This window comes from Nylanderia fulva, unplaced genomic scaffold (genome assembly GCF_048542155.1).
Source record: "Nylanderia fulva isolate GAGA-0341 unplaced genomic scaffold, ASM4854215v1 Scaffold8, whole genome shotgun sequence".
Taxonomy (NCBI): Eukaryota; Metazoa; Arthropoda; class Insecta; order Hymenoptera; family Formicidae; genus Nylanderia; species Nylanderia fulva.
In genome coordinates, this window is record NW_028190916.1 from 1,177,717 (window position 1) to 1,196,401 (window position 18,685).

The 18,685-nt window shown below is 33.2% G+C and overlaps 1 protein-coding gene across 1 annotated transcript in view; it reads left to right on the forward strand.

Moving 5' to 3' along the window:
- The window catches only part of Invadolysin (leishmanolysin-like peptidase, invadolysin), a 294,990-nt gene that overhangs the window by 228,670 nt on the left and 47,635 nt on the right, over positions 1-18,685 (forward strand). The window contains exon 4 of the mRNA XM_085489267.1: positions 8,399-8,429. Coding sequence (XP_085345393.1) covers positions 8,399-8,429 — 31 coding nt within the window. The remainder of the gene's footprint in view (positions 1-8,398; positions 8,430-18,685) is intronic.

Below are 18,685 nucleotides of genomic sequence, written 5' to 3' on the forward strand. Positions count from 1 at the left end.
TAGTGAATAGTGAAACCACGTCTAATGATATTAGAATATCTTCCGCACCAATTTTTTTACCCGCTAGCTTGCTGTAAAGTTCAAAACTATTATTTACATTACTTTTTCCCGTAGGAATACTATTTGAAATGATTTTATGTAAAAATGTGGCTATCGAGTAAAGCGTGGTATTAATCGATGACACAATTACTCTAAATGGAGTATTCTCCTTGTGTATTTTTGGGAGACCATAACATTTTGGAAGAAGGGAGTCGCTGGAACGTAGTGAGTAATATTCTTTATTAGAAATGTACCTTTTTTTTTGCCATTTCTTAAGAATATCGTTTAGTTCCTTTTCTATTTTGGAGGATGGGTTCTTTTTTATGATAGAATAGGTGCTATTGTCTTCAAGTAAACCTTCCATCTTATTCGTGTAATATTCTTTTGTCATCGCGACTGTTACGTTGCCCTTATCAGCCCTTGTAAAAAGAATATCCGGATTATCATGGCAAAACCTCCTTGTATATTTATACATACTAATCAAATCTTCATGAGTTGAATTAAACTTAGTTTTGCCGTGTAAAAAATAGGAAAGTTGTGGAACCAGATTGTTACGTAATGTATTTAAATTTTTCATGTTAGAACTAGTGGAATTCCCTTCTATATCTTTGATAAACTCGTGTATGGCCAACTTTTTGTCATTCTTAAACGGCAGGCCGAATTTACTTCCAAATTGTAATAGATTAGTGACATTGGTAGGAATTATTGTGTCAGTCAAATTAATAAACCATTTTTCGTTAGTACTGGTTAGAGGATTAATATGTTTGTCTCTGAATTTATTAGGATATATGACAATGTCTTTGTTTATATTATTGTTTACTGAAATTATTGATTGTGGAATGTCTATTTTGTTGATGGAATAACTAAGTTTAATCGGTTTGATATTTCTCAGATATTCGTCTTGTTTCTTTTTAATTAGTCAATTAAATTTGTTATTATGTTTGTTATGTAGTCTGTTATGAAACATGTCAAATGAGATGAAATGATGTCTTAAAATTTCGTTCCATATGTGTACTGGCAGTTTGTTAGCCACATATCTTGAAATATTGTAAAGTTTACCATGTAATAAATTAATTAATCTATATAAATCTCTGATTTCAATATTTAAAATTTGTATTAATTTATTTAAAATTTGTTTTTTGAATCTGTACAGCAAGCTATCAAGCCTTTTTTTCGATCTAAAGTGATGTAAACAAAATTGATTCCTACAATACGACGTCAAGTGGTTAGGTAAGACATCAAAATTTTTACAATGTTTTAAAAAATTCAACTTTGATCTAGCTTTGATTATTTGATAATTTAAATCAATCCATTGCTTTAACCTCCATGTTATTTCTCCCCCAAATGAATTATATAAGAACTTAAAATTGAAACGATGAAATCTAAACGGAATATTAGTATAACGCATTTTCAGGCCAGCGTAAAAAGCAATGCTAAATTAATACCTAATCAAAACATCACATACCAATGCTCAAGCTCGTATGACAATAAAAACAATGATAAATTATTAAATTAAGGCCATGTGTAACGAGCAATACGATATTATTTTATTATTGAGAAGAAAATTCTTAATTTGAAATAATAATTATACAAAAGTTATTCCTTATCCAAGTTTTTATTAATAATTCTAATATATTTTATGAATAACCGGACGAATCATTCTGCTTCTAATTGGGTTCTTACTTTGTTGAACTATTTTAATGGTCTCAATTCATTGTAAATATATTTTGCGTTTTAACTATGACTCAACTATATAACTTATATTGACTATGTATTGCGGATTTTTTATTAGAATTTTATGTATTTATTTATTATCGGTATTTATTATCACTATTTTTTTGCGCACTGAAGAGGAGCAAGTAGAGCTCGAAACGTTTGTATAATTATTATTTCAAATTAAGAATTTTCTTCTCAATAATAAAATAATATCGTATTGCTCGTTACACATGGCCTTAATTTAATAATTTATCATTGTTTTTATTGTCATACGAGCTTGAGCATTGGTATGTGATGTTTTGATTAGGTATTAATTTTGCTTTATCTAAATATTTATTTATACACATTGTAATTAGTAAAAGCAATTTGCGCAGATTGTTTCAGGATAAAGTAAAAGCCGGCTAATTTAATGATTAAAGCACGGAAGTTTTTAAAGTTTCACGATGAATCTTTCTAGGTAGGTGGTGCACTATGAAGCGATCTACGAAAATTACGAAAATTGTTTTCACGTTCAAAAAGCTGAGCAAAACCTCTTCTCCCCTGTTCTTTTACTATTAGCTTTGTCAAGAAAATAGCTTATCTCGCCCTATCCACGTAAACGCTTGTGAAACGCTCGTGAAACTCAAGAAATTTTGCGCCTAATTTATAACAATTTGATCGTATCGTGAACGTTATATAAGAAATATATTCTTAAGTGTACGTGGAAACGTGAAAACTTCTCGGACATATTTTCATATTCCTGATATTGCTATTTTGTCGCGTGTCTTACAGAAGACGTTATCTCGCGTAAAGAGCTCTTTCGCTCTATGTGGGGGTGTTTTTTACGCGACAATAGGCGGTCTGAAAGAGGAGATACTACGATGTAACAGCACGACAACAGTAACGGGGATATAGACACAACGCGCTCTCACTTGAAAAATCTTACTACTCCTGCACGCGCTCAAAGACTTTGAAGAGACGGCCAAGTGTAACTGTCGTTTAGCCTCCTGTATTGTATTCCACGCATCTTCCTTGCATCCTAATGAGGACTTTAGACGGAACGTTGACTTGTCTTCTCTCTCTTTCTTTCTCTATCTCCTTTCCCTTCCTCTTTCTCTCTCTCTCTCTCTTTTTGACGTGTAAAGCTACTGCGACCGACTACTACTACTTTTACTGCAACATAAAGCGTATGTTTTCTGAGGAAAATGAGAACGTTTAAAAGGATTTTATGCTAGGAATAACGGCGGAAATTCAGCAGATTTGGATTTACGTGGATAGAGCGCGCGATTACGCGAGGGAACGTTCTTTTAGTGGCAACATGAATTTTTATTCTCTAAAAGTCGTTCCACCACACTTATGTTGGCGAACATATAGGCATAAAGAATAATAGATAGCGATTGTATACGTAATATCATTTTTTATAGTGCGGTTATTAATAAAAGATTAAAAAATATTGTAGAACGCGCATAAAAAGGAGTAGAGGTATTCGTAACCAATTTCTGCTATTTTCGCGACGCATTTTTTCTTTAACATTGTTTTCAATTATCTCATATGTCTCTCAATGACGCGCACTTGTTAATTGCCGGCAACATTTGGCCTTGCCTTCTGCGCAATAAATATGGCAAATGGACGATATTTCGGATCGGTGGGCGCGTTAAGCTTGAAACAATCGCATAGAACAGCCATATTTATTCAAGGCAACGAATGACCACGGGCACCATTTGCAGATCGTAAAGATAATAGAGACGCATAGTCGTAGCCATTCTCTGTCATCAATAATCCAGCACTGTAACGCGGCCTGCAATTTGCAGGACATTAGCACCGCGGTCAGATTTCGGTGTTCTATGCTACGAATGATGACTGATTTCGTTAATGTAGTGAATATATGCATAGTGCGCGATTTTCGTGTTCTGTTACGAGGTGGCCAAGAGATAAGACCGCGAGTAATACGATTTCGCGATCTAAAGTGACTTTCAAACCGCAACGATAGAACTTACACGAGCTTTCGCGCAAGAATTACATTTTGTCTTATCAACTTGGAATTGGTCACGGTATTAGAATATCCATAAATCCAAAGAAATAGAAGTTGAAACTTTGCAATTTAAAAATTGTCATGAATCACATATTTTTATCTGTTCTTCAATAATTAGTCTTTGCAGTATAGTATACTTGTCGATGAATATGAAAATTGAAAAAGTATCAGTTTTCAAATTCAATATTTGTGACATATATTTGTTTGTATAAGAAATTAAAATTTGTTAACATAAATACGAATTAACAATTTTCGTGTCGGGTTGTATTATAAAAACATTGTCTGCCAATATTTCGTTGTAAATTGTAACAATTGATTTGATTTGCTGCATGTTGTGTATACATATTCGTAAGCATTATCTATTATGTAACTAGATATGATAATTAATCTCATAAAAGCCTGTTCAAAATTCTGCTACTGCGGAACGTTCCCTCCCTGCTGGAAGGGGTATTATAGCGAGATTCACACTCAATTAACAAACTCGCGTTTCTCAGCGTTGCGCGCGACTCTGCGACGGTGCGACATTATGGATTTTATCGCGACGGCCGCTAATTGCTACTGAAATTTATCTGGCGCCTCCATATTCTACGCGATATTACTACGGCACTGCAGTCGTACACGAGATCATAACTTACCATCCTAAATCAACACGCTGTTCTCCGCGGCGCTAAAACACGAGAGTGGTATCTCGTTTGATTTTGCTACGTAATTCGTCCCGAGTAACTCGCTAAATCAAGTACATTTGTCTAGACTTTTTTCTCTCTTCCTATGCAAACTTTCAGACCATCGTTGCCAGAAGATATGCGATACTAACGAATCACGATTATGAGAAAAAATACGGTAATGGTAATATTAATTTTTCGTCTTGTCTTAAGGAGATCCTAAACGTTCTTGAGAAGTCTGTTGTTTTTCTCCTATTTTATAGACAAAATATGAGGTTATAGATAAATTATAAATCTATTGAATGGCTATATATATATTAATACTTTAATTTGTGCAGGAAAAAATTTATCAATCTATATATAGTCTCATATATCTAGGTTACAGAATTATGAATTCAAGAAAAAAATAACAGACTTCTCAAGGACTAGGATTCCCTTAAATTTATCATGTATTTGATATTTCTCGCGAACAGACGATAACTTTCACATAAACGTAATATCAATTTATACGAGTGTATATAATATACATTGTTAATTTTCATTATTTTTCGCTGTGACATTATAAGAAAAATGTTGATATGCTGGGAAAATCGAAAAAAAGAGAAGCTTTCACACAGCACGTCAATTTATAATTGAGATAAAAGCTGAGAGAGATGTAAAGAATCTATGTATGTGGTAGCATGGGGTATGTACAGGAAATTGTATTCTATATGTAAAGGAAATAGTACGATAAAGACGCGGAAGAAAAAGAGTGGCTACGTCGGGGGATGCGGAAATACTAAGAACAGAAATCGATATGTTAAATAAAAGAGAAAGAGAGAGAAAAGAAAAAAAATAAGAAAAAGGTAAAGAACAATGATGCAAGGCGAATGAGAGACTAAAACCTAGAAAGATTTCGATAGAACAGAAATTGAAGAAATAGAGAAAAAGGAAGAAGAAAGATGGATGAGTGAGAATGGATTAGCTCAAACCATCTGTATAAGAAAGGGTATAAGAAAAGGGCGATGGACGGAGATTTAGCACAGAAGTGGGCCCCCTATACTCTTGTACGCACAGATTAAGCGTCTTAATCACTTACGCGCAAAACTTGTGTACTCGGGCGAAATGAAAACGAAGTAGTCGAGTAGACGCGTACTCGTGTGAGAAGAGAAGACGCGACGCGTTTGAAACAAAAAGTTCAACGGACTTGAAATACAAGCTAGGGGAGAACGGGAATTCGCGAAGGGAAGAGAGTGAACGGTCAGAGAGAAAGGGTCGAGAGAGAAGGAGTCAAGAGCAAAGGACGCAGGAGACACGCTCGGTAAATTGGAGACACTTTGCGCGAAGAGTGAAATGGTGTAGGTAAGTTATGCTACATAGCGACCTTAGCAGAAATACAGATGAATCTCGTTTCTGTCTTTTTTTTTTTTGTATCAGCGATATAATACATTGCCGTTTTAATCTCAGTTCTACAGTTTTAACGGCAGCATACGCGCTATGATTAAAAACGAGCTTGTTTCAAAACTATGCGATTACATTAGCAATAAAATTTTCTACCGTGAAAACTTCGTTTCCTCTGCATGCGCAAGCTTTTATTGCTGCGGCCGTATTTTAGCATTGTAATTTAAAAGTTGATATTCATCAAATTTATCAGGAATGTTAATACTATTTAATAAAATATGAAAGAGTACAAGTAATTTTTTTTCAATTTTTTCCCTTTTTTATCGCGTAAAATATTATTTCTCGATTTATCTTTTAATAGCGAGCTCGAATAAATTTAAGAGGATAATTTTAAGTAACCGGCATTTGTGCGAATATATTTGACTTACAAATAAATTAATCTACTTCAGTATAATGATTTTTGTACATGTGCTATTTTTATTATGATAGGCCGCAATTTTATCTTTACTAGCATCTTGCTTGATGCTATATCAGTTATTGTTAGCGTTGGTAATTATCATGCCGACGAAAATTCCTATTTATAGATATGTCGCTTTTCTCGCGAGAAACATAACATTTAGTAACCCGTAAAATTTATTCTCATAATACAAGTTTCAACGTCGAAATAACGAATCCATTCCTTCAGAGACCTATTAAAAATAACAGTTGCACAGTACAGTTCATTGTAATGTTTTAAGTTCTATGGTATGCATAATAATATGGCGAGTAAAAAAATCTATATCAATCAAAAGTACTTTTATGCAATTAGATGTGATATAATAATATCAAAGATAATTATAAAGGAAAACGATGAAATAATGGAACAAATAGATGCGATTTGATATTTTGCTGTTCACTGAGAATTAAATATAAATTTAATGAAATTTTGAGTAATAAGAACATAAAAATTAAAATTATTATTTTAAAATTATTCATAACAATTTGAATGTGTTATTATTAATACGAAATAAATTTTTTTTTTATATTTGAGGTGTATAGTATGTTTGTCATTTATAAATATATATATATATATATATATATATATATATTTTTTTTTTGTGTCTAGTAAAACATATCAAAAATTTTAAATTAGGACAGTACACATATTTGTGCCGGTTCTAGTTTCTATTTTTAGCGAGGACTTGTATATTACGATGTAAATATTTCGTTTTGCCGCGCGGAAAGTGGAATCAACGCGAAATAACGCTGGCTCTAAAGAACTAAAAATTGCTAGAAAGAACTATTTATAACGTTTCAGATCGTCGAAATTTCAGACTTGTCAGTCGCGAAATATGCGGCAAGAAAGACGGCCATTTGTCTTTTGACTGTTCCTCACAAAGCGTCGTTGTCGTCGAGAGTGCTCACTGCAAAATCGCATATCATCGCACACATTGCATCTTTTTGTCTTTCACCGAGATTAAAATCCTTTGCTCTTTGTCCACAAAAGTATTTGATATTCTCTGTTCCCCGCTTCATTTTTTGCAAATTGTTCCTCCGGGTAGAAAGTAGACGCCGACGTCGAATAAGCCAACGAATAATTTTCTTCAACGCATATCGGGTCAAATTAGTTTTGAGGATGAAATGTGGTAGGTAGACACGGTGGGGTAGGAGATCTGCGCCACCCTAACGAGACTCTAATCTTCTTCTCTCGTGGAAGCTTAGGGCAGCTCGCTCAAACTTTCGCTTCGTGCACCAGGTAATTAAAATGTTAATCGAGGAATTAGCCAGTTAAGGAGAAGGTTCGTTCCGGGGTATACTTTGGTTTTGCCCGCACGTCGTCTGTCTTGATTAACGGAGCTCGAAAGTCGAACTTCGATCAGGTTTAATGTTAACGAAGCATGAAGAGAGCTAGTGAGGATCTTGTCTTATGATAGGCAGATCTCGTTGCGATTATGCAGGAATAATAATTATCTCTCATTTTAATGATATACAACGACGGTATGTAATATCGTAATAAATTAAATACTTAAAGAAAAAGAGAGATATTTTGTTACCACTTTATTATTATCAAAATGTATGCTTATTTGAAATTTAGGAGATTGCGAGAATAGTGTTGTATATATTTTTTATACGTTTGTATATGTATATATATCTTTAAAAACTTTTGAAAGTTGACAAACACAGATTGTATATTTATGAAATGATGAGATGCGTAAAAAATACTAAAAATAATATGCATACAGTTGAATGAAATACAACTTCCTTCTCTTCCGCCTCGCACGATTTTATCTAAACTTCTGCGCATCACGTGCTGCGTAATTTCTCGGTCATCTACGAGAGCGGTTTCTCGTTTGGGATTCCTATTTCGGAAATTAGTTGGAAAATTAGTTTTGGCCACTAGTTTACCACGAACTTTTGAAATTGGTAGGTTGGACTGGGGCACGACCAGGAACACAGTTTTCTGTCGTCGACGAGTCACCTCGTACATTGTCGAGTTCTAATGTTATTACAGTTCATTCCGAGCGACATTTCAAGTCGGTCAGCGAAATGTCGCGAAATTGTTACCTTCCGTTACAACCATCTAAAGAGCTATCTTTCATTTTTGTTGCAGGTTAGATGACGAGAAGCTGGATCTCATTAACGTAAGTAATTTTGATAAAATAGAATGTTATCTTTTATAACTTTAATTAAATGTCGCGGTTGTGAGTTAATGTTATAAAAAAAAATCACAAAAAATTATATTGCCTAGAATTTGAGAAATTTCCAAAATTACAGAAATAATAAAATACTGTAATAATAACAAATAAAAAAAAGAGCGATGTAAATAATAAATTATTTATGTGATTTAATTTTTATTTTTCAAAAAAATATTGTTTAAACTAACATAATTTCAAAAGAACAATAATATCATACAACAGAAACGTTTAATTTTATATATATTATTTTTCATCACTAGTGAATTTATTATGTGAAATTAATTTGTATATAAGGCGATATATAATATGTAATTAATTTCCAAACAATTAGTACCCGTACTATGCGAATATAATTATTATACAGCTTAGTCCTCTTTGTAAAGGATCGATTAAAAGCCCCGCGAGATATTAGCTCTCTGTAATCGCGTAAGCCTCCATACAATTTCATCGACGATGATCGACATCGATATACGGGATGCAGTATGTGGAAATGGATCATAGTAGAACCATATCAAACGTTACCGGCGTCATGGCGGCCTAATGCACCGCGTCGCGAGCGTAACTGTATGCGCCAAATAACCGGAAATTACTGGGCGCATTTCAATCAGAGCCGTCCAGTAACGTCCGTCGCATAGGCCATCGTTTGTTCCGCATAAATAGACGTCTAGCTTGTATGATAATCTCTCAAATCGAACCGGGAAATCTCGGAGAATTGCCGGTTTCTCTCTAGAGGACCGCTTTTCCGGTGAAACTACGGTGAATGATCTCTATACCTATTCAATGGAAACGGATACTCGTTTATCACTCGTGTATATTGTATGATTAACTTTATATATATATATATATATATATATATGTATATAGGATGTACCGTAAAATATGAGAATCAATAGTAGCTTCGCTCATATAAATTTGCCACTGACTTTCTTTCCTCTATGGAAAATTTATGAAGCTATAATTTCATATTGATGGTATTGAATATTTAATGATTGCAGAATATATTTAATGACCAAATTGAACAGCCTTTTCAAGAATGTAAATAGAGTATAATATTTTATTTCTTAATTTATAATATTATGTGTAGTTAAATATGTAATTATTAAGATACTTAAAGTTAAACTTATAAAAATTGTCGGTCTTAAATTTAAATAATGCGAAATATACTTTCGTTATACTAAAGTCGGACATAAGATGTAAAGTTGTTGGAGTGTAAATTACAATGGAAAAGGAACACGTTTATGCAATACAAAGCGATTTTATATACTACAGTCATCATTTTGAATATTGAAAATGATTTTCCTGCATATCCTATATCGTATATTATATGCAGTTACTACGAAATTGCGCACTTAAATTGGATAGAATAGAATACCATGTAGTAATGCCGCAAATTTATCTCCATTGTGCATCGCTGTATTTATCAACATGTTCCAATTGCGGTAGTTACGATATTTCACGCGTAGTGCAACAAAACAACTGTCTTTGAGTTTAGTGAAGCTACCTACATTCACCTCTGCGCGGTAATTGCACTTCGCTTGAGATAGGGGTACGGCTCATTAAGTATACTCTGCAATCAATCAAAGGTTTCAACGAACCACGTTAAGACGCGGTATATAGCCTTCTTATATAAACACATGTGCAAACAATGTTCTTTCGTGATGGCACTCTCTAAATTAAATGTCTCAAAGATATTATACGTCCAACATTTCATTTAACATTAATTTTACCAAGCATCTTTATGACATAATAAGAAAAAAAATGTAATACATAAGAAAACGTAAGCTATTTTTTTCACTACTTTTGATAAAATCGTTAACTTTTATGTGTGCCTTTATATCAATTGAACGCATATATTAATTTAATTGAAAAAGAAAAAAAAATCTGAAAACGTTAATTAATTTTCATTATTATCTTATAAATGATATAATCGACGATTATAAATAAGAAAATTCACTGAAATAGTACATATTTTGCAGTCTTCCACAAATGCCAAGAAACTGAGAAGTCTTTGTTCTTCTTTGCTTCCTTTCTCTGTGATATCAGTATCGAGCATGTGAACTGGCAATCTCAAGAGAGTGCCTTTACTCCACAATCTTCCGCTTGCGTTTCATTGCCGAGCTACTCTCCTCTCGCTTGTCGAACTGCTCTCTTGATTTTTCTCGGCCACTTGTTTTCATCGCACTCTCTTCTCGGACACAATCTCCCGAGGGTGCTCCTCGCACTGCAGAAACCTTACTACCTTGATCAGCAGACATACGTTCTTTACCAGTCGAAGTGAATTCTACAGCAATTCAATGATTTGTGAGCCAAGAAGAATCGACAGTAGCAGATTTGAAATACATTAGCAGTCGTTTCAGGTTTAATTACTAAATGTATTTATTCCTTATTTGTATAGATTCCTGAATGTATAGATTCCTTTTCGTGTTCTTGTTAAAAAATTTAGAATTATATACGATTTCACCAAGATTTCATCTAAATAATTAATGTACTCTATTTTTATTATTAAAAATGCATGAAATGCATTTTTCCGTTGAGATGCCATACAACACAAGTTCTTCCATTTGCATATCATTTTGCAATGTATGCGATGATAATCTCAAGGGAATGTCCATTCCACAATCTTTCATATATGTCATATTACCGCAGAACGACATTCGTGATTGTTCTTGTGGAAAAAATGAACTATTTTTTTATTCTGCTTTTTCTCGTGTAGTATTTTTCACGGATGATCCTTGAACTAATTTACGCTTTTGTATTTGCATATGAGAAGATAGACATTTTTTGATATGATAAAACTTCATTCTATAAAGTTATATGTATATTGACAAAACTATTATTCTTTACTTGGCACTACAATTTTATAAATTATGTGGAAGTATGAGTTTTTATTCCATTAACGGTGTTATCATACTGTATATACATCTAATAAAAAATTAAAAATACTTTATATTTTGAATGATTGAATAAGAATTAAAATTAAAAATTTTATTATACTAAAAAAAGGGAATTTTGAATTAAAAACTTCAATTTTTTTCGAAAATATAAATAGCTACGATTCTTTTTATTAATATTATAAATTTATTAATAACAATATAATAAATTTATTAATATAACATATTACATGTTTTATACATGGCGCGATGAAAATTTTATATATGACGATATAATTTCTTTTTACGTCATGAGCACAATGTCATGTACAATATAATACTACATTATATTAATAAATTAAATACACAAACTGTAATGACATTCTATGTTTATAATTAATTTGAAAAAGTTTTGTAAAAATTTATGTTCTGAGCTTTTTTAATTATAATATTCTGAGCTTATATAATGAAAACTGCTATATTTTAAAATTAATAATAATATTTAATGTTGTATGAATTTTACGCGCTTTATAATTTATTATATAATTTATTGATCATGTATACATATGCTACTATATATAACATTCTAATTAATATTTTTTTTAATAATACACAATTTCATACAACACTTCGCACGTCGCTATTATTGCCGGTGACAATTTTGCGAAGTAACTCTCATGAATGGAAACTTGTTAATGAGTTTAGCTGCCTTAGATATGATTCGCTCGGGGAAATTTAAATTAAAGCATTGTCTTACGTTATTTATTTGAGGATGAATGGGAAGTAGACAACCTATTTATAATCATTATCTGGTATCTACGAGACGCACTGATAGGAGGAGTTTGTCTTTATGGTGACGGAACATTCAATAGCGAATTTTACAATGGTAAGATCCAGTATAACGATTGCCTCTCGTGCAAAGAGTTCGATCACGAAAACTTTTGCGGGAGTGTGCGCACAAAGAAGGCGTGTTCCATACCTTCCTCATGGCGTGTCTTTTTTTTCTTAGAAAGTAGGAAAAAGAAAGTTCTGCTCGACGAGAATCTTTACCCTCGACTCGTGAGACAATGGCACGGTTCTTTCTTTCGCGTCGAGATCGATGAACATTATGAAGAAAGATGGCGCGATCATCTTGTCGCCTGCCCTATTATATATGTTTCGTCGAGATATAAGTTTTTTCGAAGGACTATTATATATACTTACACGACGATACATTTATCTTGAGTTTTTTTATGATAAAATTCAATAAATAAGCTCAACTTTCATAGAACGAACATTTTTCAAACAAGTTTTGACTTACATAGATAGATAGACATTATTATATTAATATAATATCAATAAATAGATTATCTGTGCAAGCATACTAGTTTTTGATATAATATACATATAAGAATGTATATTATGTACGTCTATTAATTTTTCGAAATAAATTATTCCTTTAATTAAAAAGATTATAGTATCAATTTTTAACAAATCTCGAGTATATGTAAAAAAAATATAATCAAATCGTGTCACAACACGATAAATTGAATGTGTCTTAATGATAAATATTCATTATAGTCAGGGTATTTGTAAAGAATCTTTTGTTAGATTGCACAATTATATATAAGTACAACGTTTATAAAGTACTATTATCTATCTATGCATCGGTAGCTTTATTCTCGGTTTTATTTCGATTTAGGATGGACCAGAAAACTCCTTAACTCTGAGGGCTCCTGATGGAAAAGGGGCATTTAACGCGGCAACTCAACTCAACGAACTTTCTAACAGGGCCGTTTAAATTAATTCTTCCGCCGCGTTAAATATCCGTCTACTACTGCACCTGTGTACTTGTACGCCTATCGTCTCGCAATCGTGTCGTGCACACACCAAAACGACAAAATAATGTGTTGGAAACAGTTGTCAAGTACAGTCAGGTACAGGTAGATATAGCCGACAGGTACCATTGTGTTCTCCTCTTTCCTTCTCTCCTGTCTCTCTTTTTCTTTTTCTCGAGTGTGAATCTGACGTTAATACTGCGAATTATACGCGAACGAATTTTGCGAGTATAAGTAGAAAAACTGATTTAAACGATTCATATTAGCACAAGAGTTATATTCATTTTCAGAGACAGATGAATATATTCATATTCTTCCTATCTCGCGATTAGCATCATTGTTACACTTTCATAATGCACTGTCTTGATTATAATTTGATATTAATCGGTATTATGTCGCGTCACAACATAACTTATATCCTGAACAATTTACCATTTTTCAATCACATTTCGGAGATAAATTTGGTAGCAAATAACTGTTACGTAAACAATAGTTCAATTATCCAATATTGGCGAAACAAAGAATTTTTAACTAATCTTAATTTGCAAAAATTACTTCTTCTCACAAATTATTTGTCAATAAATACATTTTTAAATTAAATTTTATATCTATAGCAAAGTAAACGTAGTTGCACGTATGTACACAGAGAAAAAAATAATATGACTAAACGCGTTTAGTCAATGGAATTTGTTTAATTGAAATATTTAAATGTTTAAGTCAAATACACTGCAGTATTTTTAACTAAGACGCTGAATTTGGAACATAATATTTTTTCATATTAACAAATATTTGTTTGACAGCCTGTGACCGCCGCATTTAGTTTTTTTGGCTGAACATTATTTTTTTCTCAGTGTACCATTATATATAAATGTCACATATTTGCATCGTTAAACGAAATGATTACTGCTTTAACGATTTATTATAACTTCTTGTTGTGTACTTCAGGTGCATTCGTGTATAAGATATTGTAAACTCGATGAGGTCATTATACACTTGATAGGGTGATAAAGTGTATAAAACTGATATTTTTACGTTGCAACTGGTACATCCACTTTATCTTTTAGTCTGTGGGTGTCTCTCACGATTCGATTTGAAATAGATTCACATTAAGCCACACGTGCGCGAGTTCGACACTAAATTTAACAGAAGATTGCTGTACATCTGCGGCCTGTGCATGGTTTTAAAGAAATGTGTTTTTGCACAGGTTGTATATTTTTATTCATTTCCCTATTTATTATACACCCTATTTATTATGCACTTGTAATGATAAAAGCACCGATAAATTAATTTCTATTTTCATTATATTGTAAGATAATAAGATAATAAGATTTTCGTTATATTGTAAGATAATAAGATTGGAAAAGAATATACTGAATTATTAATTTATGAAAATAAGATTTTTAATTAAACTTTTTCATGTTGACATTTGACTTATATACTTATATTTCTTTATATTTATCGAAAAATACCTGATTTTATATGTGTCTTATATAATATCAGGCATATTATGAGACGTTTTTATAAGAAGCAATTTTTCACGAAACTGTGAATGATATATTTCCACAGAGATGCGATTTATAGCTGCAACAATAGAGTTTTGGATTTTGGCCAACGAAAACGGAAACGTGTAAATAAATTGAAGCATTTGCAAGCAGGTGTATCGATTCATCATACACCATCGAGACATATGTCATGCAACATTCTATTTCATACATACCACACGTACACAGATATATATATATATATATATATATATATATATATATATATATTGTGAATACGAATTTCACGCACATTTCAGTCGATACTATAAACTAAAAATTATACGTTGATTAATTCTTTTCCTTATTTATCTATTCAATGCAAACATCAAACTACGGAATTCATTAAATTTTTTTACAATCTGTCAAATAGCACGCTATCTGCGGCATTTAATGGACACTAGATGTCACAAAGAATGAAGACTAATTATATTGATGTGGGAAACTGCATTTTTATTCAATTCCCACATCGCTGAAGCAATAACTAAATTCAAATTGTGAGTTTTGACGACGAATGGGCGCCTTTTCGCTGCATAATCGCGGCAGCGGTATTTCGATGTGACGGTAGATAGATTAAGCCGCAACAAGGCAAAATTAAATAATAATTTGCAAGCCGGGCGAACCCGCGAATATGTTACGCACGTGCTCGGCGTGCAAGCGCATCACATATAATATAGCTGCATTCACAAATCCCCAATAGTATAGTATCGCGAAAAGTACATTCCCCCCCTTTTTACCTTCATTCCTGTCCCGTTGATTTTATTTGCGAGAATATACGCGTTGCGAATGAAACAACACAAGCGGAACGTGCGCTTTCCGGCGCTCGTGCACCGGTCTGATCAATGGAAATAATTAGCCGGATAAAAACAGTAACTTGACGATCCAGTCGTTGTGTAAATTATCCGGGTTTACGAAAACTCGCCAACAAATTTATTTCAAAATAAATTGCATGACACGTTAGTGCGATTGCAACACATGTTTGCAATTTGCTGATGGCGCGAACGAATGTATAAAGTTGATAACGATCCCGATTAAATTGATAGGGATGAAAATCTAGATGCATCCGGCTCTTCATTGACCACACACTTCTGTTGTTAGACTTCTCGATTTCATTATTCTCTATATATAATATATAGGATTACATTGTGTACGTATATATTTGTTGAAGCTTTAAACATATTTACCATTGAATAATATATTTTATCGTTAATTAGACTGCAATGTATAATCTTATTACCAATATATTTATTTATAAAAATTTAATATGAACCAATATTCTCTTTGTATAAACTATCGATCACGTTTACCTCTTTACTCTTGCTCCGCAAAAGCAGGCTCTTCTCGTCAAATACAATTTCCGATATCGTGGAAGGAAAGCCGTTTTCGCAAAGGCAAGCAAAGTCGTGCTCCTCTCGAAAGCTCTTTACCGTCTTGATAGCTGATACTATTAAGAGGATCAGACACATATACACAGAGAAATGGGGTAATTCATTTTAAAACGCTCAATATTTGATTGTTCTAAACATTAATCTTATAATAACGATAAGTAATATGCACGATTGTCAAAAAATATTAATATCTTATATAAAAACACGACTTTATTTACCTTTACGAAAATAACTTTTCTTTTACGATATCGGAAAGTATATTCTTTTATACGTAATATGATTTAAATCTACAGTTTTATCACGATGAGATAATGCATTGCTCAAAGTTTGCGTATACGAGGTTTATTAATCCATGTATACTCGGCAACTTGGATAGACAAATGATGCTGTTAAAACTTAGGACAGCTATCGGCGGTTAAGGGAAACCAGATCTTAATACCTCGCATGTGTTTAATGATGTGCGGTTGTAGACTGTCACGATGTGACAATCCGGAACACCGACCTGAGAGAGAGAGTTGCGATAATATACCTCTCCAACTCTCCCCAACAATATCTCTGCCAAATTCAACTATTCGTCATATCGTGAACGAGTATTTCCTACAGATTAGATCCCACAGGGATATCATTATTCATATTTTATTAAGAGAGAGAGAGAGAGAGAGAGAGAGAGAGAGAGAGAGAGATTTTATTTCTAGATATATAAAAAAATATTATCGCAACAAATCAAATTTTTACGCAATTTTCTTCTAAAAAGTTCTCCCAAGTTTTCATACGTTTAGAACTTTCTGTGTTTAATTAATATCTTTTTCGCGTTTCATTTTCACGATCGAATCCCTGGTTCATAGCAATTGTCGGTGACAGCGGGTCAGGACAATCCGTCTTCCGACATACATTATTTTCTTTCTTTACCGGCCGTTACTTAGTCACCAGAAAGGCGGCGAGCACTCGCTCCATGAATAAAATGCTAGTTATCGAGACCATAAATCGCGAGGAGTATGCCGCGGCCGTTTTCACCAAGACAGGACCAAGTGGAAACAGCGCGCGAGGTCAACCGTGAGATTCGTGCATCGCCCGACGCTTGATTTATTCAGAAAATTTTCACCACGATACGATTCCCGACTCTCCCCTCTCTCGACGGGGTAAGTCGAATAATTGCGTCCTCCCCGAGAAAGAGAGAGGGAGAGTAAATGAATCTAATTGCATCTAAAATTTAAATGGGCGCCTGGCATTTGCATTTAATACCGACGTCTAACTAGCTGTACGAAGCTCGATAAAGCGAGACCAGCCACGAGATCTGCCGCCCACCATTAACGTGGCCGCAAGACTCGCCGCTCTAAACAGACACTTTTGTGAGGATGCGCGAACGCACTCTCGTTAAGTGCGTTCGCTCCGCGATTATGTCGTTAATGTGCGCGTTAATGATTGCGTGACACATGACATCGAAGACACATCATGAAGCACCAAGACAATTTTTATCATCGCGCCGTTTGCCCAGATGTTAATACTGATTTCATGAATTTTGTATTCTTTTATGAATTCAATGTATATTCAATGAATGTAATAACGATTCTTCGCAAATTAATTTGAAAATAGATCTTTCCGCATTTATTTACCGCTAACATATGCATAATCAATATGAATTATGAGAGAGAGAAAATTCTCGGTTTTTAAACGATATTGAGAACATTTTTATCGAGAACAAAAGTTTATTGGGAACTGTGAACTTGCGCACAGTTCTGAACAGTGTTGCGATGTGAGAGTTGATGTTCAGGACAGCGCGGTTATACTGGAAACTTGTCGCTTGATTGCTCGCACGCAGATACGCTTCCGAACATGTCAGGAAAGGAATTACTTCATCAACGATGTAACATCGAACTTTGGCCTGTCCCCGTATAGCCTTGGAGTCTATCCCGGGAGCTGTCACTGAGTGTCCCAATACGAACGGCTACTTTGATTGCTTCGACGACAGTGCGTCAAAGCGCCAAAATGGAGTTGCCTCAACTCCGCGATGAACGGACGAGAGTAGTAACAGAGTTAAAATATTTTATCCACTGGTTAACAACGCTAGGAATATTTAAAGATATGCATAATATATATTTTTTTTTACGATAAAAATTAATTTGTTTTTATTACGACATTTTATTAATGCACGGCATTAAAATTAAACGCATATATAATTAATTTTATTTATGCATGTATTACACGACATATGTCGTGTAAAGTAATTGTATATGTATATATATATTTCTAATTTAATAAGTTATAACTTAGCTATGAATATTAATTTTAATACAATTTGAGAGACTATTAATAATTTCGTTTCTCTCAATATTTCTCTTGCGGCATAATATTGTTAATCGGTTAGTTCAATGAATAATTCAACACGATATGTAAATTCATGTGTGCTTGTGTATAAATAATGTTTTTTTTACGCTGATCAAAATTGATTGGTGTTTTATATATGTATTATGTAAAAAATAGACACGCGGCTTAAAAGTAAAACTATGTATTACTCAGTTCAGTTGCTGCCTCAGTTAATTATTTTGCTTTACCAATAAATGGTATTAGAAAATTAATCGTGCAATT